At 45.1% G+C, this 25,780-nt stretch overlaps 2 protein-coding genes across 24 annotated transcripts in view; one reads left to right on the top strand and one right to left on the bottom strand.

Annotated features, from left to right (window-relative positions):
- ZMIZ1 (zinc finger MIZ-type containing 1) overlaps positions 1-25,780 on the top strand; it is a 375,238-nt gene that overhangs the window by 342,803 nt on the left and 6,655 nt on the right. For 8 of the 14 annotated variants that reach the window (XM_081191309.1, XM_081191308.1, XM_081191312.1 and 5 more), the window contains 13 exons: positions 2,437-2,635; positions 4,657-4,944; positions 6,069-6,251; positions 9,371-9,545; positions 10,968-11,154; positions 14,337-14,547; positions 14,982-15,087; positions 15,261-15,421; positions 15,786-15,853; positions 16,836-16,904; positions 17,491-17,738; positions 19,780-19,946; positions 24,889-25,137. In XM_081191309.1, the coding sequence (XP_081047435.1) occupies positions 2,437-2,635; positions 4,657-4,944; positions 6,069-6,251; positions 9,371-9,545; positions 10,968-11,154; positions 14,337-14,547; positions 14,982-15,087; positions 15,261-15,421; positions 15,786-15,853; positions 16,836-16,904; positions 17,491-17,738; positions 19,780-19,946; positions 24,889-25,137 (2,311 nt within the window). The remainder of the gene's footprint in view (positions 1-2,436; positions 2,636-4,656; positions 4,945-6,068; positions 6,252-9,370; positions 9,546-10,967; positions 11,155-14,336; positions 14,548-14,981; positions 15,088-15,260; positions 15,422-15,785; positions 15,854-16,835; positions 16,905-17,490; positions 17,739-19,779; positions 19,947-24,888; positions 25,138-25,780) is intronic. The other 6 variants (XM_081191313.1, XM_081191310.1, XM_081191314.1 and 3 more) reach the window with 4 other exon arrangements.
- The window catches only part of LOC308585590 (uncharacterized protein), a 58,843-nt gene continuing 56,524 nt past the window's right edge, over positions 23,462-25,780 (bottom strand). For 7 of the 10 annotated variants that reach the window (XR_014007497.1, XR_014007498.1, XR_014007499.1 and 4 more), the window contains 2 exons: positions 24,950-25,189; positions 23,462-24,455 (listed from right to left, as the gene is read on the bottom strand). Coding sequence is in view for 3 of the 10 variants with exons in the window: in XM_081191373.1 (XP_081047499.1) it covers positions 25,188-25,189 (2 nt within the window). In the remaining 7 variants the exon portion in view is untranslated. Of the gene's footprint in view, positions 24,456-24,949; positions 25,190-25,780 lie in introns of those variants that run through there. The other 3 variants (XM_081191373.1, XM_081191374.1, XM_081191375.1) reach the window with 1 other exon arrangement.

The raw sequence follows: 25,780 nt of genomic DNA, 5'->3' as shown, positions 1-25,780 counted from the left end.
GCTACCATATCACAACATCACTATCACAATGTTGAAAAGTTGGTATCGTCTGCTTTTAGGGGCTGAGGGCCTTACTCAGTACGGACAGGGGCACTCCTAGGAATGTATTGGATTTCAAATCCCTGGATTTCAAATCCCATTGAGGGGGGGGCAGGGGCGGACTTTGGTAATATGGCACCCACCCTGAGTGAGGACAAAATTTGGTGCCCCCCCCCAATAGAATAAATAGGCATTGTTATCATTATTTTGTGCTCCCTTGGCTCGGGGCGGGTGAGGCGCCCGCACGGCACCAGATCTGGCGCTGGTGGAGGAAGCAAATTTCCACTATGGACCGAGCTGCCCCTGTGGATCCTGCTGCCTGAGGCAGCCGCCTCCCCTTGTCCTCCGTGGCAAGCGAGGCGGAGGAGGCGCGGGCGCAGGGCTCCCGTCCACTTGCTCCGGTGCGCCTGCTACAGCCCTGCTGCCAGCAGCCATCGGGGAAGGCGGCCGGCCGGGCTCCGGGGCTCGGTGGGGCTGCGCCTCGCCTGGGCGTGGAAGCCCTGCTGGCACGTTGTTTTCCACACCGCCGTCCGCGCCGCGCTCCCGCCTCCATCTCGGCTCGCTCCCTCCCGTCCTCCACCTCCGTGTCTCGCCTGCCAGACTCGCATCCCTGCCCGGCAGCGCCGGCGGCGGCGCAGCGGAGGCCGAGCACGGCGCCAGCAGCGGCTGCCGGGGCGCGCGGAGGAGCGTCCGGCCAGGCAGCTCCGCTCTGCTTGCTGCTGCTGCTCGCGCTGGGCGCCTCCTGGGCGGCGCGCCCGCTGGACCGGAGCGGGCGCCAGAGACACGGCAGCCCGCGGGACGAGGCGGGCGGCCTGTGGGGTCGTGCCGGCGGGGGAGCTCCGGAGGCGGCATCTCTGCTCACCACCTCCTTCGTGCTGAGAGGTGACGCGGCGCACAACCAGGCGATGGTGCACTGGACGGGCGAGAACAGCAGCGAGAACGGCGGCTACACGGGCCACATGGCGAGGTCTGGCGGGCCGGATTTGGCCCGCGGGCCTTGTGTTTGACACCCGTGTTCTATAATATGGTTATAAAATGGTTGTCTTACTGAAAGTTATGTAGTTATGGGGTCTTTGAACCTAAACTATATATAGTTATAAGATGGTTAGCTTACTGAAATTTCACTTTTCTTATTGTTCATCACCTTTGCAATAAGGGAATAAAAATCACAGTCCCAGCTTTAGGGCATTCTTGAAAAAAACAGTGAAAGAAGAGGGTGACATAAGCATAGGAGCTGGAGCCTTAACAGTATAGTGTACTGTTAATGGATAATCATGCTGTCAATTTCTTCCCCCTGCTTACGCAAAAAGTCTGAAGGGGTTACAGTTAACTATGCCTAGTAAAGCTACATAGTTGCTTTAAAAAAAAAAGGCTGTCTAGACTCAGAGGGAAATTAATCACAGTAGCAGGAAATGATTTGCAAATGACTTAGGTCAATCAATTAACTCTAATAAACACCTAAAATAAAGTTTTAATTAACTCTGAAATTGTGACACAAACCACAGTTTAGCCATGATTAACATTTTGCTAAGCTAGGAGGAGAAGGATATTGATGGATACAAGTACTGCTGCTTTGCATGAGAGAATGATCTTTGAATGTGACTGAATCTGAGGCCCAACAATACTGTGCTTGCGTTCAAATTGTCACCACAGAAAATTCATCTGACAAAACATTGGTCTGAGATGGTTATATTTATCTGCATCGTTCAGAAACAATTCAGGCACGCCTCGTTGATTTATGTTTATGCAGACTGATGTTGTCATCAATACATATTGGCACACCTAGACCTACCAAGTACCCCAACGTGCTGTCATTGCCCCCACTGAGGAGGGGAAGCCCTTCCTTCCTCCAGGTTGCCTGAAGATGGGGTGCCTGGTGAATTTTTCTGGAGCCACCACATTTCTGAGAAAATAGGCAAATGGATAAAAGCAATTCCCTGCAAAAGTTCTCAGCGGATGGGGATTACAGAATTCATGAAAGGGAACAAAAACAATCAGAAAGCTGGGACTGGGGTGGGTTTGGGAATTGAGCATGAATGTAAATAGTACGTTTGCAGTGGATACTCTTGGGAGGGGAGAAGAGGGGAATTTGCAAAGGATTGCCACCTGGAATGAGGTGTGAGAATTAAAGTAGCAGAAGAAATCAGCAGAGAAGTATAAAGTGACTCAATTCTGTGGGGGGAAACATTCTACTTGAAAGCATCCAGAGTTATGCTGCAGTTGCAGAATTCCCTAAACTCTGTACGGGGATTATCAAATATTGGTATATAACTGTAGCATCTCACTTTCATTCTGCACATCTCTCCCTCCCCCCCCCCCCCCCGTATATTGTTTCTGTTATAGTCCCAAATGCAAGCTCGAACACTGATGCCTTTTAATTGCATTTCCCTCTTTTAGCTACCCAGGAGGCCCTAATAATCCTGCAGGAATGGGGATGCCACCCCACACCAGGCCGCCTGCTGATTTCACTCAACCAGCCGCTGCTGCCGCCGCTGCTGCAGTTGCAGCAGCGGCAGCTACAGCCACAGCTACAGCCACAGCAACAGTTGCCGCCCTTCAGGAAACACAGAACAAGGAAATGAATCAGTATGGACCGGTAAGAGAACCAGGCTACTCCCATTATGCATAGAGTCATTTCCCCTTTATTATGCTTTAGGCATAATTGGTAACTTCAAGTTACAAAAACTTGACCCATTTTCTGGAATGTACTGCATATGCAAGAAGCAGGTGATTGCTGGATGGAAATGCTCCTTCGTTTTCTTTAATTCTTAAATACATTAATCACCCTTTCTGGAAAAAAGGTTGACAAGTTAAATATACCGTCAGTCACAACTGGAACTATAAAGTCAAATAGAGGAAAAACCATAATTAATAAATGTGTAACAGATTAAAACCAAAGAAAGCAGTAAAGAAACACCATAACTTTTAAAACCCATGAGAAACAACCAGACTTCTAGTAATGAGATGGCTTAGAGGGGTTCCTGGGATGTTGGTTCAAGAGTTATAAATAAGGCTACCACAAAGAGCCGTGTTCTGAAGATTTTGCATCACAAAAGGAAGGAAGGGCAAAGCCCTCTCTAGATATCTCAAATAATTAAAGGGGCAGAAAAGTTCCTGAATATATATGTTGGTTATTATAGATGGCCTATCTTTGCTGCTAACACACCCAGCTTCTAGTTGCTCAGCCACTCTTTGAACCCAATGTTTTCTGCAGCTTCCTAGCTCACCACCAGGAACTTATTTACTTGTAAACCTATGAAGCTCCCCTTTCTAGTGAAAAGAAAGCATCACCACCTGTATCTTAAGTGTTAGACTCATTTAGGGTCCTGGAAGAGAGGCCTGAGAAATAAAAAGTTCATACCTAGATTAGAGCATGTTGCTGAAAATGCCAAGATTGCAGGTCTAATCCTTGTATGGGACAAATGCATATTCCAGCATTGCAGGGGGCTGAACTAAATGATCCTCTGGGGCCCTTCCAACTCTATAATTCTATGATTAAGCAAGAGAGAGAAAGTCTCTTGTATACATTTGATGGCTGGCCTGAAGTTTTGCATCAGAGCTATGTTTTCTTTACCTAGGAGATTTTTTTCACCCTGTAAGCCAGTCTTAGACCTTTGCTCCTGAGCCCTTTACTCTAAAATACAACCACCTGACCTATAAGAGAAGCAGTGGCATTTCTTCCCTTTCATCTCTAAAACATACATGAATAGAAGGGTTCAATGTCTTTTCTTGGAGACCATTCAAGCATTGTGCACTGACAAAGAAATCTTTGGAAGTTAGTGGTTTACTACATTAGATGAAGCAATTCAGTTTAAAAGAGTTTTGATTATGTACCTCAAAATTTAGATTGTGTAGCCTTTAAAGCATTCAGCTGGTGAGTTGTTCTGTGACATCAGAGCAGCAAAGCCAATGACATCCAGAGAGCTGTGAAAACCTGCCAATGCAGAAGGACTATTAGGCAAAAGCATAAAGAAGTTCTGAAGGAGATGTAAAGAGACATGAGGGAGGACTACCAGATTTGGGCAACACAATTGTTGGAATAAGAGTGTGGGTCCTCTTATGGGATGACAATGGGTTAAACCACAGGATGAAGAGTGTAGGAGTAAATGGAGGGAAGTAAGAGGGGGAGATTCTCCAAGAATGGGGGAAGCTCAGTGATAGAGAACATGCAGAATGTCACAGGTTCTGCTCCCAAAACTTACCTCATGACTTTTTATCCCTTTTGAAAAACCCAACTATAGTAGGTAGTGGTGCATTCCTTTACTTTTTGTTCTGTGGTACTTCAAAATAAACTCATAGTAAGTGTACAACGTATACTTATTATGAGTTTATTTTGAAGCACCACAGAACAAAAAGTAGACGTGTACAACATATATTACAGGCCACAACATGGAGTTCCCATGGCTCTGAGAAGCTTACTAACTTTTGCATACTTTTTAGTCACTTTTAGAATTCCAGTTACACCTGCCGCAAGCAGAAATAGAGGCGGAGGAACGCTACCGCCCTCCCCATTTGCTGATTTTAAAATGCGACATATCCCCGACTCCCTTCAACTTGGCTCCCCCTCCCATTTTAAATGCATGTCGCATTTTATTCTTTTTTCTTCTTCTGTTGAAGGTTTGTTCCTCTTTCCAGATGGGTCCAACTCAGGCTTACAACAGCCAGTTCATGAACCAGCCTGGCCCCCGTGGCCCGGCTTCCATGCCAGGCAGCATGAACCCTGCCAGTATGGGAGCGGGCATGACGCCTTCCAGTATGAGTGGGCCACCTATGGGCATGAACCAGCCCAGGCCGCCTGGAATGAATCCCTTCAACCACGGGCAAAGGATGCCACAGCAAGCCTACCCTGGCCCGCGTCCCCAGTCTTTGCCTATGCAGGCCATGAAGAGACCGTATCCAGGAGAGGTGAGTAGCAGCAGAGGCTTCTCCTGCTCTTATGCATGCTATACAGATGATGTGTTTCTGAAGGAGTGTGGCCAACCCCCGTCATTCGGCTTGGACACTGAGATCCAGCACTGAGGACCTTCTGGCGGTTCCCTCACTGCGAGAAGTGAAGCGACAGGGAACCAGGCAGAGGGCCTTCTCGGTAGTGGCACCCACCCCCTGTGGAACGCCCTCCCGTCAGAGGTCAAGGAGATGAGTAACTACATAACCTTTAGAAGACATCTGAAGGCAGCTCTATATAGGGAGGCCTTTTAACATGTAATGTTTTATTATGTTTATATATATATATGTTGGAAGCCACCCAGAGTCAGATGGGCAGTGTACAAATATTATTAGTAGTAGTAGTAGTAGTAGTAGTAGTAGTAGTAGTAGTATTTCATTATATGGATGATAGATAATTTGCAAAAAAACTCACACATGATTTATGCACCAGTCACTGAAATTTAATACATGGCTGGGTGTGTGTTGATGGTAATTTCATTTACTCTGTGAGGCATACAACTCCACAGCTATATATGTGGTTATATATTTTAGGTCTCCAGAATGTGCACTGCTATTAAGATTTATATGTGCTTTATACTGCCTTTCCTGAAAATCAGTGTTTTTGTGGTGCTGTAAAATATATAATTGATGGTGAGTAAATTATGCCTCATCATTTATAATAGGAACAGTCCACACCAGAGTTAAGCACTTTTAAATCCCACTGAATTCAGTGAGAGAAATTTTAGGAAGTTTGTCAGTATTGGATTTTAAAGTGCTCCGCTTTGACTGGATTTTATCCCATTTTTATAAATCAATGTTTCTTTTAAGCCCTACACTTAAAACTATCAGAAACATCACTTTCTTGGCCTGAGCACTCCGACTGGGCTGATGGGACTTGCTAGTATTCAGCAGAGCCTGGCAATTAAACAATTTAGGTTTTTAATTACCACACTAACATTTGAAAGTGTCAGCCAAGGTATAATGAAGTCAAACCATTTGCTTGTGATCATTTTTGTTTGAAGTCAATTCCACTACATAGGGAGATCAGTTGCATTCAGCTGGAGGTGCACTTTCTAATTTGCCTTCCCTTTTTTACAAAATAGCCCAACTATGGAAACCAGCAGTATGGACCAAATAGCCAGTTTCCATCCCAGCCTGGTCAGTACCCAGCTCCCAACCCTCCCAGACCCCTGACATCACCCAACTACCCTGGACAAAGGATGCCAAACCAGCAAAACACAGGGCAATATCCTCCCCCAACGGTCAACATGGGACAGTATTACAAGGTGAGAGTGATCCTTCATCCATCTCCATCTCTTAGGAATTAAGCGGAGTTCACAAGCTCCATTCTGGAATCTGTAAATAAGTATAGGTGACTTTTTGGAGCTATATTCAACTAGATTTTACTTAAAACTAGACCCATTGAAATTAATGAACACGACTGAGGGCCATTAATTTAAATGGGCCTACTCTGAGTAAATCTTAGTTGAACAACACCCAAACAATCAGGCTGCAACTAGAACAGGCTGCATACAGCCCTCAATGTCTTTTTGGCAGCCCTTGATGCCTTTCTTGTAAGAAGGTGCTGGGTTTTAGGAAGGAGGTGTGAGGCTCTGACAGGGTCCTGTCTCCTTCCCAAAGCCCAGTTAGTGCTTTCCCAGCTTTGGGAATAAGGCAGGAAGGCTCTAGGAGCCTGCAAGAGCCTGGTGCCTTGCCTTCCTGGCTTTGGGAAGTCAGCGCAAGGGCTGGAGGGGATGGTCATATTTTTGCCTCGTTCCCTCGCGCCCCCCCCCTCCACGCGTATGTGTGTGGCCTGCGGGTTCCCTGTCCATGTACTCTTGTGGCCTACTTGGTATGAAAAGCTGGGCCACCCTGAAATAGTAAGTTCCTGTTGACTTAAGTTTGTATCTCTTTTTCTCAAGTTTCATAAAACAGCTGTTGCTTATCTGTATATTTGCCAGCATTGTTTGTATATCTGTGAGATTAAGAAATGGAGTGATACTATCACAATTACCTGTCAAGTTTCCATGTCCTAGAACACTTCTAAAATAGTAAGGACAACAGTAGCCATGGTGTAAAATGTACCAGCCCAGTGATGTTGAACCATCTCTCCACTTCTCTCTGCCATGGACTACAGTGTGGATGACATGGTTCTGTATATGGAATGATGGAGCATCAAAGCTGTCTGGGAGTCATGATGAATCAAAGATAATTCCTGGGCAATGCAATGCTGTTCTTCCAAGTTCCTTCTGGTGCTTCATTGACCATTATGAGCAGATGGTTTGCTACCAAAGGACCTCCATCTCCACTGGTTGTCTCTGCCCCACCAGCAATTACTATCAACATTCCTCATGAACATAGGAGCACCCCATTCAAATGTCCCTATTTTCATGCAGAATGCTGGAGGGTAAAGCAGAGGTGACCACCCTTCCTCTCTCTGCGTGCTGCTGGACTCCCAAAACAATTTCCCCAAATATAATGCATTCGTGTATGTTATAACAGACTCATGATATATGCACTTTTCTACACATTACTTGCCTGGAGAACTGCATTTCAAAATGCAAATTTTGAAGGATGCCCCTGTTCCAGTCCTGACATTGTTTCTGAAAGGGTGAATTGGGAAACTTCACTTTTAAATGGGAACTGAACTGAATTCCTCCCCCTCTCTAGTCAGGGATGGTGCAAGTTGTTGTCTTGCAACATCTGCAAGGCCTCCCTCAGGTTAGCACCCCCTGGCCAAAAGCATTCCCCTTTCTGAGGTGTAAAACATGCAAAAGAGTACCAGGATCACTCCCGGGAGGCATTGCTTCCATCCAACTAACTGTGGCTTAGGGGAGACCAGCTTTCTTTCCACCACTTGTCTGGTGTCAGCATACACCAGTGCTGTCCAAACTTTTTTCAAAGAGGGCCAGATGTGATGAAGTGAAGGGCCGACCAAAGTTGTTAACCTTTTTTAGGATTGAAGTTGAGTTTTTTTTATAATTTTTCCCCAAAGTTTGTAGAGCTTTTTTTAGGATTGAAGTTGTTGAACTTTGTTTAGGGTTTAAGTTGTTGAGCTTCTCACAATGCTGAGCTGATGAGTCATTTAGCCAGTTTCTGCGTAATAAGTAACAATAACTAATCTGAGAGCCCACTGACCATGGAGGTTATAAGGAGCAAGGAGTCACTAAAACATTCACTCCATACTGAGTTATTTCCTTCCAGCTTTGTTTTGTGTAGTACATGTGTTTCCACACCCACATCACTGGACGATGGTGGCAGGAGTGAGGAAACAGCATAATAAGGTCAAAGTGTGCAGTAATTTGTAACTAAACTTTAAGAGAGGCAGCGGCTGCAGTTTCTCTCATTGGGTAATGAAGGTAATCACCAAGGGGTATGGCTCCACCTTGTGGTCAAAGGCAGGAAAGATTAACTGAGGGCTGGCTCTCCTGGAATCCACCAGCTTGTTTTCCTGCCCACTTGGAAGCAATTCTTTGTCTGTTGGCTCCCCACTCTCCTCAGGACATTTTCCCCAGTTGGTGTGCTTCTTTGGACTGTAATAGCTTTGTTGCGTTGAATTCTATGATGGGTTTGATGGACGTAATTTCTGAGACAATGAGTTTCTTACCTTTGCCTCTGTTTGACTGTGGGTGTCTGCCATTTTAACAGCTGCCACCTTCTATGTTCTCATTTGTGTGTTATTCCCTTGAGTGCTGCCATCCTTTCCTCAGAGTCCTCCTTGCGAGTTTCTTCGTGAGCACCTTCCCTCTTTGAACAGCGGAATCTCCTTCCATTTTAAAAATGCCAACTTTTTTCTGTTTCCATTTCTTTGCTTTGTTGCAAGACTCTGCCTCAGCTTATCAGGACTTTGTGGTTATAATTCCACTCACCAGACATCTGTTTCTATTTCCCCTCAGTGTGTTCCTGTTTTTCACCGTTTTGGAGGCCCGCTTCTTAACTGTTTTGCGGTTGTTACTTATAGAAAATGTAATTGTGTGATTACGGTGACATTTCGAGCAATAGCTTTCTCAGCTTGACAAGAGCTGCCAGGAAGTCCTAATGTTCTCAAATTATAGATCTCCCTGTGTTAGGCTTGCATAGCTTAATCCACCAAGCAAAGTGCGCTCATCAGCTTTGTATTGTGGCCAGCCAGAAGCTGTTGCTTCTTCCTATTTTAAATGTAAGCACTATAGTAGGCAGCAAAATAGGGTGTTGATTAAGTCCCTGGTTGGCTGCCACATATGGCTGGTGGGCTTCATTTGACATGGTGGATCAAGAGTTGTACAGCCCTTCCCTGTGTCATTGCGTGTTGTGTTAATACGTCTATGTTCGCATCGCCTGGTGTTTTAGTTCACATTCCACTGCTGTGGGGCACTTGCAATAATTTTCTTCTCTTCTCTTTTCAATTGCAATTACCATTTTGCAGCCATCAAGGCCTGTTCCTGTGGCGAATTACCCTCACTCACCTGTTCCAGGAAACCCCACGCCACCTATGACTCCAGGGAGCAATATTCCTCCATACCTGTCCCCTAATCAAGATGTCAAACCGCCATTCCCACCTGACATTAAACCAAATATCAATGCTTTACCACCACCTCCAAGTAAGTAGCAAATGAAGCTTCCCAGTTTTTCCCGTAACCCTGCTTTCTCCTTTCCACAAACTGCATGTCCCAGAAACTTTGCTCGATAAATACCAGCCTGCTTGCTGCCTTCTAGACAGAAATGTTGATTGCCCGTTGATACATGGGGTGACCGGCAGCCTTACGAAAGGTTAACTAAATAGAAGAAAACATAAATGCTTCAGTTTTTGGCATACTTGTCTGGAAGCAACTCTAATCAAAATCAGTAGAACTTATTTCTGGATAAAAGTAGATAGAATCAGGCTGAAATTGTCATAATGGAGGAAGAGATCTGCAGTGTACAGCAATGGGAAATGGAGGGTGGATTCCCCCCTCCCACTTATATATTCCTTTATTTGCCATATTTAAAGTCTCCTTGGGTGACACTGGGCCAGGTTCTCAAGTGCTCTCTCTCACTCTTGCCACTATAGGACAGCCACACTAGGCAGTCCCACAGTTGTGCCAATACAGGATCTCCCCTGACCCTGGGGGATCCCGTATTCAAGTAACTGTAGGATCTTGGCTGTTTGGCTGCAAGGTGCAAGCCACTCTGCCAAGCGACAATCCTGAAGGAATGTAACGTCCAAAGAGCCTCTTAAAACACTATTTTCATTTGTATTTTCAGGGTATTTGTTACCTAAGAGTTTGACTGTTGCTGCATATTTACAAATCTCTATACAGTTGTACCTCTAGTTGCGGACTTAATCCATTTTGGGGTGCCGTTCCGTAACAAGAGCGGAATGCAACTAGAGATACCTCTGTAGTCATATGGGCTGCAAAACTAGATTTATCATTTAACATGAAAGCAGATGATCTTGGGGTTCTAAGCCAAAACCTGTGGGACTGTGATAAAATTCTCTGAGGCCCAGGGGCAACAGGCTGCTCATCCTCGGGGTCACTAGGACATTACTTCCTCCTTCCCCATCCCTGTGCACAGTGAGCTCAAACCTGCAAACTTTTTTCGCTGCCCTATACAAAAGCAAGTTCTGTATCTCAAGGCAGGGAAGTGACTTGAGAGCCCGCATGGTGTAATAGATTAGATTAGATTAGAACTACGGCTGGGGAAACCAGTGTGTCTCAGTGTTCACTGGGTGACTTTTGGCCAGCCATGGTGTCCCAATCTAACCTTCCCCACAGGGTTGCTCTGGGCAGTGGAGCAGAGGGAATATAACAGGATTATTCTGAAGATGGAAGCGGGGGGGGGGGCAGGTTTGCAGTTATTAGCAAAGGATGGGTAAAGTCAGATATAGCAGATGCTCAAATAAACACAGAACTCCCATTCACACTGCATGCATGTGAGTGGAAGGGTGATGCCAGAATAGGCCGTAAGATCAGCCCAGCAAAAGATCAGTGAGCCGTGTCATATTGTCCAGTATAAATATATGCGTTGTTATCGCACTGCAGATGCTAAAGGGAAAGTTCACGCTTTCTCTCCCTCTTCGATCCCAGCCAACCATAACGATGAACTGCGCTTGACGTTCCCTGTGAGAGACGGGGTCGTATTAGAGCCCTTCCGGCTGGAACACAATTTGGCGGTCAGCAACCATGTCTTTCACCTACGGCCCACGGTGCATCAGACGCTAATGTGGAGGTAGGTTTGTGGTGTGGGGCAGACCTTGAAGGCTTGAGAACAAAAGAGCAGACGAGATGCTCTCTTCCTTTGGTGGCTGGGGGGGGGGGGGAGGCTGTAACCTATTTTGCCTTGGGAAGTAGGGTCACATTCTGACATCCAGACTGCATTAAATCAGTGGTTCGGAAGCATCTACACACTTCCTTCAGAAATCTAACAGACAACAATACAACCTTTAAGACAAGTCCTGACTCTCCCCCTTTGCTGAGAACAGGTGAAATAAGATTGGTGGAGATGTTTCCTAAAATTGAAGTATTTGGCTTCTAGCTGATTCTGCTATAGCAGCAGGATTTTATTATGACTTTATGCATCATGCAACTTTTCTCTTGGAAATAATTTATGCCAATATAAAATTGTGTTTAATTCTCTTGTGAGGACATAAAAAATTAAGAATTTAAGTTGACGGTGGTGGTTCACTCATCTATTGTTCAGAGAGAGAGCGCACACATCCATCTTCTTAGCTTGCACAAGTTATCCAGGCAGCACAGAACACCATGGAAACAATTTTATTGCTTTAATCTTAATATTGCACATATATTAACAGCCACCATAGTAGCAGGCAGACCAGGAACCCAAGCGTTAGGATTTTGAGTGTAGAGTAGCTCCATACTTTGTGGCAGCCAGATTTGCTTTGGATACACCTGAAGCATTAATGACATACATACCTTGGGAAGGGGGGACACCTCAAAGCCTTTTAGCAAAACGGAAAAAAACACCACCCCAGGGTAATAGCCTAAAAATATAGCACAGCACCATTACACCAGTCTTATCAAAATTTGGCTGTCAAAAATAAAAAAGTCTGGGAAAATAAGATGGTCTTAGCTTCCAGCACAAGCTGCAGCAGTGTTGCCTCGTAAGCCTCCATGGAGAGGCTGTTCCATAATTACACACCAGCTGTCATAGAGGCAAGAGATACAGTGACATGAAACCGTAACTGAGGCTGTCTTTATTATGTTATTGTTTTGTTTGTTGTGCTTTATTTGGTCACTTTACCATGCACAGCAATACTCAAAGCAGCTCACAATGGTAAGACAAAAACAGTCCAGTAGATATAATTTATAATATGCCAAATACTGTTGAAGCGTTTAATAAATAACAACATGTATTTCATTCAGTTATTTATAGCCTGCCCTTCACTCAAAGGTCCCATTCTAGCCACAACATTCCACCCATTGTATTTCCATAAACATATCAAAAAACCAGTACTTCCTGGCTCCCTACTTCAAGTTGGTTTTCTTATGTTTATACAAGCACCATATGGCTGAGATCTGTTTGGAATTTGCTCTTGTGGAAAACCCCCAACCCAATACACCTTTGGCTCTCCAGCCCACCCTTTCAGGGGACTATGGATTTGTTATGCTTGCCAAACATATGTTCTTTAGGGAGCCAAATGTATGATGGGGCCCACTGGCAATGTGTGCAGGACACACTGTCACCACTGTGTGGCAGCCAAGTGGGGAGGAGGACAACCCTTGATGAAGGCGCAGATGGGCCAGAGCCATAGGCGCCGACTCCATGGGGCTTGAGGGGGCCCGAGCCCCCTCAAAAATTCGTTTAGGGGGGCTCTGCCCCCCCAATAATCTCCGGCGCCCCTCCAGCAGAGCGCCATCGCCGCCCCTCCCCCAGCCCAAAATGCACAGGGTCGGGCTGCATGCCTCCTGCCCTCCCTCCCGAGCAAAAGCTCCACCCAATTTCCTTCGGAGCTGATTAATAGGCGCAGCACGCTCTCCCCTATTCGCTCACGAGGAGGCGGCGCCACTTTATTTGCATATTCATGAGCTTATTTATTATTCATGAGCTTTCCTGCCCCCCCCCCCAATATTTTTTATAAGTCCGCGTCCCTGGCCAGAGCTGCAACTGGCTTTATAGCCACTGGCATGGATCAAAAACCAACATTGATCGGTTGTGCTTCTGCACAAGTCACAGTAGGTGTTTGGCTCACAATCTCCTTCATCCCATCAGGTGTAACCAGGAGGACTTCAGAAACTTCTCCTTTCTGATTCTTTAAGTGCAGCTTATCATTTTGTTCAAATCAGGATTCCTGCTTTAAATCCTGGCTGGAGTCAACATCATTCATACCAGCTTCAGGCCATGGGTTATTAAGCTGGCTTGTTTCAGCACCACAAGCCCCAGTTTGGTTGCAACAAGCTGCATTTAAGAGCAGCAGAAAGCAAAAGCTTCCAAAGGCCCCTGGATGTGCCATAATTTGGGGTTCACAGAGCTCTAGACTCTGCTGTCTTTGACTGCCATCTTTCAAATTCTTCAGCTCTTCTTTTCAGCTTTCAACACGTAATCCCGATTCTTTCTGGATGCTTCAGCACATTAGGAGAAAATGAAATCTCAGTTCATCTTTAACCTTCCTATGTTTTTCTTATCTGTTTCTAAAGCAGAGTGAGAATGCCATGAGCACTTATACCTTACGCAAACTCATGTTTAGTGGCATTTCAGGGCTGATTCACGATGTAGCTTTTTTAACCAGGCAGAAGATGTACCCAAGTTTAAATGACAAAAACACATGTGGTACAATCAAATGTGATTGGACCACACATGTTTAAATGCCTGTGTTTCTTCGCAATAAACACTGAACTGGCAACCAGGAAAGGATTGTTGCTTGTGCTTGCTGCATGGTGTTTACTTTTGGGTCAGTTATTTTCTGCTGGTCACCTTTCTAGTGTTGCTTTCTGGTGAACAGAAGGGAATGTGATTTAGGCAGGATGAGACTGTCTATTTACTCTTTGATTATGGTAACATATTTTACTTTCTCATTTCTAAATCCTAATTCTTGAGGACCTTCCTGACCGCACCTTTCCCCCTCTCTGCTGCTTAGAAGCCCACCTTTGCGTAAAGCACTTTGAGGTCAACCATATGAAAAGTCGTATTGAACTGTAAAGTATCGATATTATTACTACTCTCAAAATATATAACACCACACTCTTCCTTATGTAAATAACCCGCCCATACAAGATGTGTATCATGTGCTTATTTGTCAAATAATTTAAAAGAGTATCATGTTGCACAAAACAAAATTAAGGGGGCAGAAAAATGTATCCACGGCTTTCAGAAACAAGGGGAAATTGACATTTGCCCCAGTTGTATGAAAAGCAGTTGCTTATGCCAACCGAAACATACGCCTTGCATAACAGGTCAGACTTGGAGTTACAGTTCAAGTGCTATCACCATGAAGACAGACAGATGAACACCAACTGGCCAGCATCAGTCCAGGTCAGCGTCAACGCAACTCCGCTTACCATTGAACGTGGCGACAACAAGACATCGCATAAACCGCTGCATCTAAAGCACGTCTGTCAGCCAGGAAGAAACACCATTCAAATTACCGTCACAGCATGCTGTTGTGTAAGTACACCAGGCCTGCTGCGGCTGCTGACTCTGTGGTTTGGCTGTATAAAAAGAAATGTGCTGTTGCTTTTAGTGTGATGCAGTGTTCCATCAGATCCCTAGTAGGAAAGGCCCTTCAGATGTTGCTAAACTGCACTCATCATCATCCCTGTTCAATGGCCACATTTACTGGGGCTGGTGGGAGGTGGTGTTGGCGTCCATCTGTCTCGAGAGACAGTGGAATGCATCTCTTGGGATGAATTTGAACCACTGCGCTTTCCCTAATGATCTTAACGGGTGGGAGGATTCCTAAAGGTAGGAGCTGTGTCTTTCTGTGTAGCTGCCTCTCCATCATGCGATATAGTACCCAAAGCCAGGATCTCTGATTTGTTTAATGGAAGATGTACCCCACACAGATGAATTAATTTTGACTCTTTGCTTTCCCCCCACAGTCACATTTGTTCGTATTGCAGTTAGTACACCGGCCATCAGTGCGCTCTGTACTTCAGGGCTTACTAAAGAAACGCCTCCTTCCAGCCGAGCACTGTATCACTAAAAGTGAGTAGGGTGATATCTTCTCTGCTTATGCTCATAGAATGAGCTAAATGTAGGGCTGAAACTCAATTCTGTCTCGGGAATTTTATACGGGGCGCAGAATTCATGCAGCAACGTTAAGATGGTGCCCCATATTTATTGTATTCTCACCCCCTTGCGCCATCTTTCTTGAACAGTCAAGAGGAATTTTAGCAGCGTGGCAGCCTCCTCTGGCAATGCAACTCTTAATGGTGAGGACGGAGTGGAGCAGACAGCTATCAAAGTGTCCCTGAAGTGTCCGATCACATTCCGGCGGATCCAGCTTCCGGCAAGAGGCCACGACTGCAAACATGTACAGGTGAATGCCTTCTTCTGTCCTGTTGATGCAGGCCTGCATATCTTGCGACAGCTGAATGTGCACTGTGGCCTACCAAGCACTTGACAGCACGCAGCAAACCCCAGCAAAATATGGAGAACTATCAAGCCCCTAATGGAGCACCATACATGGGCGGTGTGGGCTTCTCTTTCCTGGTCGATCACAAATTCAAAGTAATCCTCAGAACAGTATAAATTTAGCATGAACATGAATTCCAATGAGTCCTCTTTGTTCACCCCTTAGTGCATTTGTTATTAATTCCCAAGGAACTTGAAATTTATTATTATTAGTAATCAATTTGAAAGTAGAGTTGTGTAGCTAATATCACTGACTTCTTGTTTTACAGTGCTTTGATCTGGAATCCTACTTGCAGCTGAACTGTGAACGAGGGACGTGGAGGTGTCCTGTATGCAAGTAAGTGTGGCTATTCAATATAAGTTGCAGTGAGAATTTTTTTAAAAACCTTTTTTTTGCAACCACTGAGATTATGTTTTAAGAGGAGGAAGAATATGAGATGATTGAATAAGATGCATGAAAATGTAGAGAATAATAGGAGAGGCCATTTTAAAAATTCAGTATTTTTAATATGTATTTTCTTTTTCACGAGAGGTGACCCATTTGACATTTGAAGAGCAAATAGTTTGGAATGCATAAAGGCTTTTCCTTTGAAATCCTTGTGTGTGGGGAATGGCTCGAAATTATTGAGGACGCAAAATGTACAGTAGTGTTTAAAAGAAAACCAACCACTACTACACAAATTCTGCGTCTTTGCTCTAACTGGAAAAGAAAATTTAGGGTAAGGCAGAAAGTGTTTTAGGGCACTGTTTCAGCTCATACCATGAGATCAAAGAGCCCTGGCCAATGCCTGTGTGAATTGTGTGCCATTAGATATTCTGCAGTACCCTTTATGATGTACAAGGGTTCCATAGAAGCATGCTGATAAGGAAAAGGTTCTCTGAAGATATTTTCAGTCTCTGTCTTAACCTAAAACTGTCCCTTTCTGCAAAATCTGAAGCTGTGATTTGATGGTTTTCTACAAGTCCAACATAAATTAGTAAGGCCCACTACCAGGAACGTTCAGTCTCCCCCTGCTTTGATTGGGAAAAGACCCCACCTGTCTCAGGCACCAATCCCTCCTTGGAATTTCACAAGTGTGCACACTCTACAGACCTCAAGTGATGTTGTTTGAGAATTACTGATTAAACCCCTTCATAGTCCACACCAAAATGAACTCCATGTAAATACAATCTAAATTCAGATTATGAGAATTAGAAAAAAATATTACTTGTAAGTTCGTCAGGGCAGGGGACGGACTTTTAGAAATGTTCTACAGAGCGTCATGAACATGTGTGTGCCCATGTTTGTAAATAAATAAATGTGCCATCTTCTCTTCCAGTAAAACAGCTCTGCTGGAGGGCCTGGAGGTTGACCAGTATATGTGGGGCATTTTGAACGCTATACAAAAGTAAGTGTAATTTTACCATTGGAAAATGTGGAATCCCTTTGTTTTTGATGCTGTTCTACTCCAGAGGTTTTTTTCTGGGCACTGATTTTAAGTGCAGAAATCCATTAAGCTTTAGGTCTTTGAGCTGTACATTGATAGCAAGGAGAAGAGAGACAACAAACTGAAATAATAAATAGGCATTGGCCACTTCAAATCCAAAGCAGGTCTACCGTGGGTTATACTTGTGGCACATCTGCTGCCTGCTTGGCCCAGTAAAGCGACTTTGTATTAACCTGCTGTTAACAACCTCACCCCATCAATGACAGTCCTATTAAGTGGCCAATGAGAGAAGTGGCGTGCAGAGGAAAGTATGTTTGTTCCGAGAAAAGCGTAGCTAGTTTTGCAAGGCTATACAAAGGAGCTTATGCTGCTGTGGATTTGTCTGAGTAAACAGACATGCTTGTTGGTTCAGAACCATCCAAGCAGAGCTTTTCAGATAATGGGTTTGTGGACCTAATTTAAGAATGGCCACTTCTACTGGGGTGTGTGTGTGTGTGTACAGTATCAAGGAGACACAGTAGTGTGGAGCGCCTCTTTTATTTTACAGCTCAGAGTTTGAGGAAGTCACAATTGACCCAACGTGCAGCTGGAGGCCTGTCCCAATCAAGTCAGACATTCACATCAAAGATGATCCAGACGGCATGCCTTCCAAGAGGTTTAAAACCATGAGTCCCAGCCAGATGATCATGCCTAATGTGATGGAGATGATTGCGGCTTTGGGTCCAGGCCCATCACCTTACCCCTCAATCCCACCTCCACCCGGCGGCAACAATTCCAATGAATACAGTAACCAAGGTGGGTTTAAACGTTTTGAGTATGCGTGTTTGCATCCATCAAACAGTATCTGCCACTAACCATCTACTGCCCACCTCAGAAGCAGTTGTGAGCATATCTTCCTCTTCCAGGCAGTTGATCTGAAACAGGTTGGTGAAGCATCCTATTGGCAGAACAGTAGGCAGTCCTTAAATTGAGTGGCAGGGGTCACAGGTGTTCTGCTTATGGTTTGGAAGGGAGATTACACAGTGAAGAGGAAAATGGCTTGATATTGCTGTGGGGAGAGGGGAGAGAGCCATTTGAGAACTTCCATGTGTCACAAAAGAAGTAAGCATCTGATGCAATTTTTTAAAGGATGCTACAGTGGTGCAGGCATGCAGAGACGTGCAGAAGATGCTTATCTGCTGGTTTATGAAGCACATACATACTAACCTGGTGCCCTTCAGGTGTTTCAAACTACAGCGCTCATCGTTCCTGACCATTGGTCATGCTGGTTGGGGCTGATCGGTGCTGTAGCCCAAAACGCCAGGAGGGCACCAGGTTGGTGACAGTTGATGTATATGCAGCAAAATAGATGGGATGAAACGGGAGCATGTTTTTGTTTATTTTTCTTCCTTTTTTGTTGTCTGATTGTTCTAGATGATTTAAGGAAATGTGTGCCTTTACAATTCCAGTAATGATTTCTTGCATATTTAGTAAAAATCAATACAAATACTTTTTTTTCAAAAAAAGCTTAGTGACAGGGTTTAAGCAAAATTGCCATCCTTCCTTTCTACCTGCACGGAGAGGCATCATGGAGCAAGGTTTTGATCAACAAGTTTCACACGGGTGATTTAGACTTAATTATTAACCTTCACATTTCGGCATACTGTGTTACAACTTGTAGAAAATTGTGATGTGTACATAAGAGACATGTATCAAGAGCTTCCTGCTCTTAAATCAGTGCTGTGAAAGGTAGGGAGGTGGGGGCTGCTAAGCTCTGCAAGACATGCAACCTGATCATATGTATATTTCTTAGAAGCCAATCCCACTGCGTTCAGTGGGGTGCACCCCCGAGTCAGCATGCAAAGGATGGCAGCCTTAGCCGGTTTGCAGATTAGCAAAGTGAGAATTAGCAAGGCTCTGCTGTATTTACATGACAGATCAAAGCCTCCGCTTCCCCAAGAAATAGTCTTACGCAGCTAATGACTTCTGTTCCTCTGAGATTAAATTTCTCCTCAAATTGAGCTTGTGCCGGAAAGCAAATGATGCAGATGCTTCAAGTCCCATCAAACTCTGTTTTGGCTTGACTGTTGTAAAGCTGCTGCTCTTCAGTTGACAAAACTGTATCCCCTCTGGGCAAGCTGCAAAGCTGCCCTATTATTTCAAAGCTCAACATGATCCTGTTCAGTGGCTTATGTGAAATAACTTAGCAGTTTTAGTTCTGTTCCTAGTTCACAGCATTTAAACCACAAGGGCTGCCATTGCAGTTAAGAGATTTAACTGAGATGCTCAAGAAAAAAAGACACAGACCTTTAGCATAGGTTTGAGGGACAGTTGGCCAGGTCAGGAGTAGTAACGGGGGGAGAGGAGATAAAGACACTGCTGAATAGACCTCAGTGTGTGTTAAATGTGGGGTTTATGTTTTTGTCTGCATCTCTTTCTCCATCCCATTTTTCCTTATATTTTCATTTTTATTAGATGGCCTGAGCAAGCAGCCTTTAAAACTTTATTTTTTTAACTGACACATGCTGGTTCCACTTTTTGAACACAACGTATTCCACAGAAATCATTTGTTAGGCAAGCAGTCACATTACAAGTCAACGGTTTATTTATTATATATTTGCCTTATATAATGTCTCTCTCTCTCTCTCTCTGTGTGTGTGTGTGTGTGTGTGTGTGTGTGTGTGTGTGTCTGTGTGTGAATACATATTAGACTATAAAGAGGCAATAATGTTGTTAACTCCTGTATAAAGAGCTCTTATCTCTTATTTTTGTACAACGATCACATTGTGCATTTGGGTAAAGGTGTGGATTTGAAGTACTCTTTTAAAGTAACTCTCCCTCTCTTTCTGCTGTCTAGGTAACAGTTACCAAGGTCACAGCAATTTTGATTTTCCACACGGGAATCCTGGTGGAACTTCTATGAATGACTTCATGCATGGGCCTCCTCAGTTGTCACACCCTCCAGACATGCCCAGTAACATGGCAGCTCTTGACAAACCTCTAAGTCACCCCATGCAGGAGCCTGTAAGTAATATCATTTCTCAGGTTCTTCTTTGTGAAATCATGAATTCTTTTTTAAAAATTATGCCCAGCCAAGTCTTCAAAGTAGCTGACAGCTATTAAAAGCAAAACTACTACACTAGCATAAAGAACAATGGCATAATTTTAAAACATGAAATGATAAATCAGTCAGTAATAAATTAACCAATCACAGATTTCTGAAGAAACCTTGTTTCGAGAATCACCTGCACTTTAACTACATCTGCTACAAGGTAATATAAAAATAAGCTGTTTTCCCATAGCATCTTTTCTACATAAATATCAGGCCTTCCTAAATTGGGGATTGTGAGTCACACAAAGGAGCCCTGTGGTGCCTAGAACAGGAGTGGGTAGTAGGCCTGTGTGATATATTGCCCAGGACCAGTATGAGGGGCAGACAGCGATGACGGTTTCACTCAGCTGTATATCGCTGGTGAAACCACCACTGAGTCCCTCTGCCTCCAGCGCCCGGCTGAGGGAGAAACAAGCTGCCGGCGCTGGAGACAGACTCAAGTGGCAGTGGTTTCCTCAGTGATATACCACTGAGTGAAACCGTCACCGTGGTCTGCCCCTCATAATGACAGAGACTGAAACAAGCTGCCTGGGTGAGGTTCCTCCCTCCACTTCTTTAAACTGCTTGGCTGAGGCGTGCTCTGCTGCCCTTGCCTCAGCCACGCAGTTGTACAGAGTCCCCAACCTGCTGGTGGCTTGTGGAAGCCGCTGCCAGCGGGCTCCATTAAAGTGCTCCCGCTTCCCAGCTGAGAGATCTCCAACCCAGTTCCTGCTTGCACAGGAGCTGGAGGGCTGCTTAGCTAGGGAGGTGCAGGGCTCCATGGCTGCGCTCCCCTCAACAGGGAAGTTTAAAGGAGCACTGCCTGAAGGCAGCCAGGCAGAGCAGGGGCTCTGATGCGGAGGTGAGGTTCCTTTAAACTTCCCTGTCGAGGGAAGTGCAGTTTCCAGGTCGGGATCCCTCAGATGGGAAGCCAGGGCTTTCCGCCCCCCCAGCTGGGCAGCAGGCAGGAGGCAGCTGCATTTTCCCCAGCCCACAAGACGCTCCTCAGTTCCCACCGTGAGGGCTGAGGCAGTTTCTCCCAGCGCCTCACCAGCCGGGTGCCGATGCACCTTGTTTCAACATCGCCCAGTCCTAGTGGGTAGATAGTTGCCCTACTGGTAAGTCTGTGGGTGATCTGCACCAGGGCTGGGCAATGTCACCTTTTCAACATCACAATATTGAAACGGAGGGAGAAACAAGCTGCATTGGCCAGGAGCTGAGGCCAGTACAGCTTGCTCCAGGCACTGGGGATGGAGGGAATCAGCCAGGTGGCTGCAGCCAAGTGCACGCCTGTCAGGCTCTGTTTGCAAGGCTGCCTCCCTCCCAGCATCAGCACCGCTCCTCAAGGCACAGGGTGCAAGCCACTCTATCTGCGCCTTGTGGAGCAGGGTTAGCAAGTGATGGGCCCAGCAGCCTCTGCACTGTCTGGCTGCCTTCCCCTGGGAGGAAAGACCTAGCCCACCCTCAAGTGCCGACCTGCTGCCTTGGCACAGAAGTCTAAGGAGCCCCCCCCCCATCTCCAGCTTGCACAAGCTGGAGGCTCCGTTAGGCTGCTGGGGGACACGAAGCAACCCGTTACCCAGCTGAGGGAGCTCCATCTTTTTCCTGCTCATCTGTGAGCAGGAAAAGGATGGGGCTCCCTCAGTTGGCGAGCAGGAGCACTTTAATTGAGCCCCCACCCCCTGTGCAAGCCAGTGGTGGGTAAGGATCTCCGTAAAACTGCTTGGCTGAAGGAAGGGCAGTGGCACACTCCTCAGCCAAGCTGTATCACGCCTCACCGATGCAGCTTGCTTCTCCCTCTGTGCTGGTATGAGGGCAGACTGTGATGGCAGCTTCACTCAGCGGTATATCTTTGGTGAAACCGCTCCCGAGTCCCTCTGCTACCAACGCCAAGGGAGAGGGACTCAGGAGCGGTGGCAGTTTCAGCCACCATTGCGATCTGCCCTCATACCAGTCCTGGGCGATAGATCACCCAGGCCTAATCTGCACTAGATCAGCAAAAATGTCTCACTCCCAAACGTTCAACAAGAACAAGCCCATTTCTTCTACTTATATCAGGCTAATAAAATGAAGAAAGCTATCCTTTCTGTTAATTTCCTGAAAACAAAACCTTAGATTCAGAAAGAGCTCAGAGGCACCCTGTTTAATTCCGACTATGTCTTTTACACCTGGCTTTTATTGTTATATCTTGGGGGTCTAGTAGGAAAAAAAATAAGAAGTGCTACTACTCTGCCCTTCCAAAAATGTTCTTTACCCAGTGTTTTTATATATATATATATATATATATATATATATATATATATATATATATATATATATATATATAAAAACTTCCCAGCTTATCAGCATCTGTACTGGTAGATTAGTAAAGGAAATGTCTTATCTTCCTGCTTCTGCAAGGGCAGATACCCGATTCCTCAGTTTCCAGCCTTGACTGGGAAGGAAAGGATCTAAGCAACAGGCCATTTTGGAGTGTACTGTAATATGGGGTATTGGCCCATGTGTGCCTTCTCAAATGATAGCATATACCGTATTTTTCGTCCCATAGGACGCACCTAGTTTTTTTTGGGGGGGGGAAATAAAGGAAAAATTTTCCTTTATTTCCCCCCCAAAAGCAGGTCGCGGAAACCGAACCAGGTCGAGGAACAGCGGGATGGCGGCGCTGTGCCTCCCTGCTGTCCCCCGAGCTTGTGGGGCTGGCCCATGTCTGCCCGGCACGAGGGGCGCTCTGCATCAGGGCGCCCCGGGCGGCAGGCTGCTATCCGCAGCGTGGGGAGCCCTGCGGGGAACTCCTGCAAGGCTCCCCATGCTGCGGATGTCTTCCTGAAGCTTGGAGAGCGAGAGGGGTCGGTGCGCACCGACCCCTCTCGCTCTCCAAGCTTCAGCAAAAGCCTGCATTCGCCCCATAGGACGCACCCAGATTTCCCCTTCATTTTTGGAGGGGAAAAAGTGCGTCCTATAGGGCGAAAAATACGGTACTTTTTGTATTCTTTCCTCTCTGTGTACTGATGTGAGGTCCCACTGCTATCACCCTTCCCTTTTGACTTCCTCAGGTGTGAGAGGCAGAGGGAGGCATGAAGGAAAAGCTATAGGTCCTTTGAACTCCCCCCTCCAAGTATAGAGGGGAGGGCACAACCACATAAAGAAATCAAAAGGGAAGGTGGTGGCAGAAGGGAGCATGGAAACTGTCTACCAGGGTATGAAATGATAAATCAGTCAGTAAGGTACTATATGGCAAATTAAATGTTGCTGTCTTAGAGATGTCTGCATGTGCAATGGGGCTATTTGCCTCTGTGCTCTTTTAAATCCCTTTGGAAAGTAGAGAGCAAAAAATTGGCTCACCAGGAGCTGGGTTCTTGGAATAGGGAGAAGCACGTGCTGCCTTCTCTCACACCTGATAGCATGGAAGTCTTCACTTTTGCAGCATTCACCTGTAAGGAAGAAAAGAACTGATGCTAAACTGGCCAATGTATTTGTATGTATCTTCCCCCTGTATTAGTATGCAGCTAATATTCTCATATGGTTATGTTTTTGTTAAAAATAAATAATTTGGTGAAGCACTGAGTTATATAAACCTACTTCCACCCTGCTCCTTGAGTTTGTTTCCTAGTCTCACTTTTTCATCACCAAGCATGGTATATCAAAGCACATGGGTGCCTGCTCTAAGGATGCAGATCTCAGTTTTAGCATCGTACTTCCAACACTTTTCAATTTATTGATTTGTTGGAAGAAGCAAGTAGTCCATGTTAGTGCCTAGTCTTTGAAAGTGGTTGGGTCCCTTAAATGAGTAAATGCCACCAGCGATATCTCTTTGATAGACAACTGAATAACTTCTTCCCAGAAGGAATTAGAAGTTTAACCTCTGCTGGCACATCCCAGATAACTCAAAATAGGTGCAGTATAGACTGCAGTGATCAGTTGCTTAAAATATAAGAATGCCTACTTGAGTGTTCTGATAGTTTTAAAACAACTTTATTGTAACCAAAGTTAACTAACTGCATACGATAGAAGTGTCTTTTATATTAATACGTCTGCTGTGTTCTAGAATTCTTGCACTTCCTGTTCATTTGCATTGTGTTTTTGTGCTCATGCTATCTTTTTGCATCTTTATGTCAGCTGAATGTAGGGGACATCCTTTAAAACTATTCATGCACTTATTTTTCTCCATGGTGCTAAAGTCAGTTTGCAAGGCATGCTCTGGCATTAAAAAGAGGCCTGGACAAAAGGAGGAAACAAACACACGTTTCACTAGATACAGACACGCATAATCATTAATCTCTGTGTGTGGCCCAGTAGCAATATCTGGAGGGTATTTTTATTTTTATGAGAACTACATGAAATGCCGTGTTTCAGTTTCAGTTGGCTTAAGGTGAATTCGCTGTGGAAACATCTGTCAAGAGCTGCTTCTTTGATGGGGATGCCTTTTTGCCCAGAAGACGTGACTAAATGAAAACCACAGCAGAACTGATTAAGTTTGCCCACTCAAAAGAAATGTGGAGAAAGCCATTCTCCTCCCAGATGATTAAGATCTGTGTTATGAAAGTTAATGTATACTTCCATCTTTTCCACCATCCTAACAATTTCAGGGCAGGATCTGGATAAAGAGAATTTTGGTCCCCTACCAAGCTTACCTTTTATCCCATGCATTTATTTATTTTTACTGGCACCTCCTAAATTCTGAGGGCTCATGATCCTGCACATTATTTTCCCCCTGGCGGCTAACGCCTGTCCAAGCCTAGCATTTTGCAATATGAGTTTTGCATTAATGATAAAGTAATTTAGAGTGACAAAGATTTTATTTCCTCCCCCTGCCATTTCTGAGCCTTGTACCATGTAGCCTCACTTTTCCTTTCCTGCTTCTTTCCTCCTCCGCAGATCCCTCACCCCGGCAGCACTGATCAGTCCCATAGTTCCATGCAGCAAGGTTTGCACGTACCTCATCCCAGCAGCCAGTCAGGGCAGCCATTACATCACAGCGGTCCTCCTACCCAGCCGTCCCGGCAGCAGCCACAGGCCGCTCCTAGCAACCATCCACACAATGACCTGGCCTTTAACCCCTCCTCAGCCTTAGAAGGTCAGGCTGGTGGGCAGGGGACATCTGATATGCCGGAGCCTTCGCTGGATGTAAGTTTGTGTCATTCTGTCATCTGCTTGCTTTAGAATGTGCCTTGAGTTTCTGCAGGAATAAAATAAAAAAATAAAAGAAGGGAACAGCTTTCATAGCACATGCCCTCATTTTATGCATTGTTTCTTGCATTTCTTCACTACAGCTGACAACTCAGACTCCATGTCACGCAAGTGGTGTCTTTCCCTTGACAAGGGTGGGTAGGCAGGGGCCGGGTTTGGGGGGGGAAAGCTTTCTGTGTGAGAAATAGGCCACAAAACATTTTAGTTATTATTGATGTTTATATAGCACTTATCTGACTAACATACATTTTAAAAAGGGATGGGGTTTAGAAGTTGAATACCACCCTGAGCAATCGGCTACTTACTTACTTACTTAATTTATTTAAAACACTTTAATAAATAATTATTTATTTAGACTTAAATGTCATCAGGCTTGATTTTCAAAAAGAATGGAATAGTTCTATAATTTATTGGGCCAACCAGCTGTTAAAAAGCTGAAGGTCTGAGTGGTAGAGAGATTTTTCTTCTGACAGACATAGAATGTTGAAATCTGTGGCTGAGTCTGGGAGCAGACTTGTATAAGTTTCCATTTTTAAATGTGTTTTGTTTCTGAATGGGAACATCTGAATGATTCCCCCTT

The sequence above is a fragment of the Podarcis bocagei genome, assembly GCF_964188305.1.
Source record: "Podarcis bocagei genome assembly, chromosome: 4".
Taxonomy (NCBI): domain Eukaryota; kingdom Metazoa; phylum Chordata; class Lepidosauria; order Squamata; family Lacertidae; genus Podarcis; species Podarcis bocagei.
The sequence above is the reverse complement of the archived record's forward strand: the minus strand, read 5'-3'. Positions and strand labels throughout refer to the sequence as shown.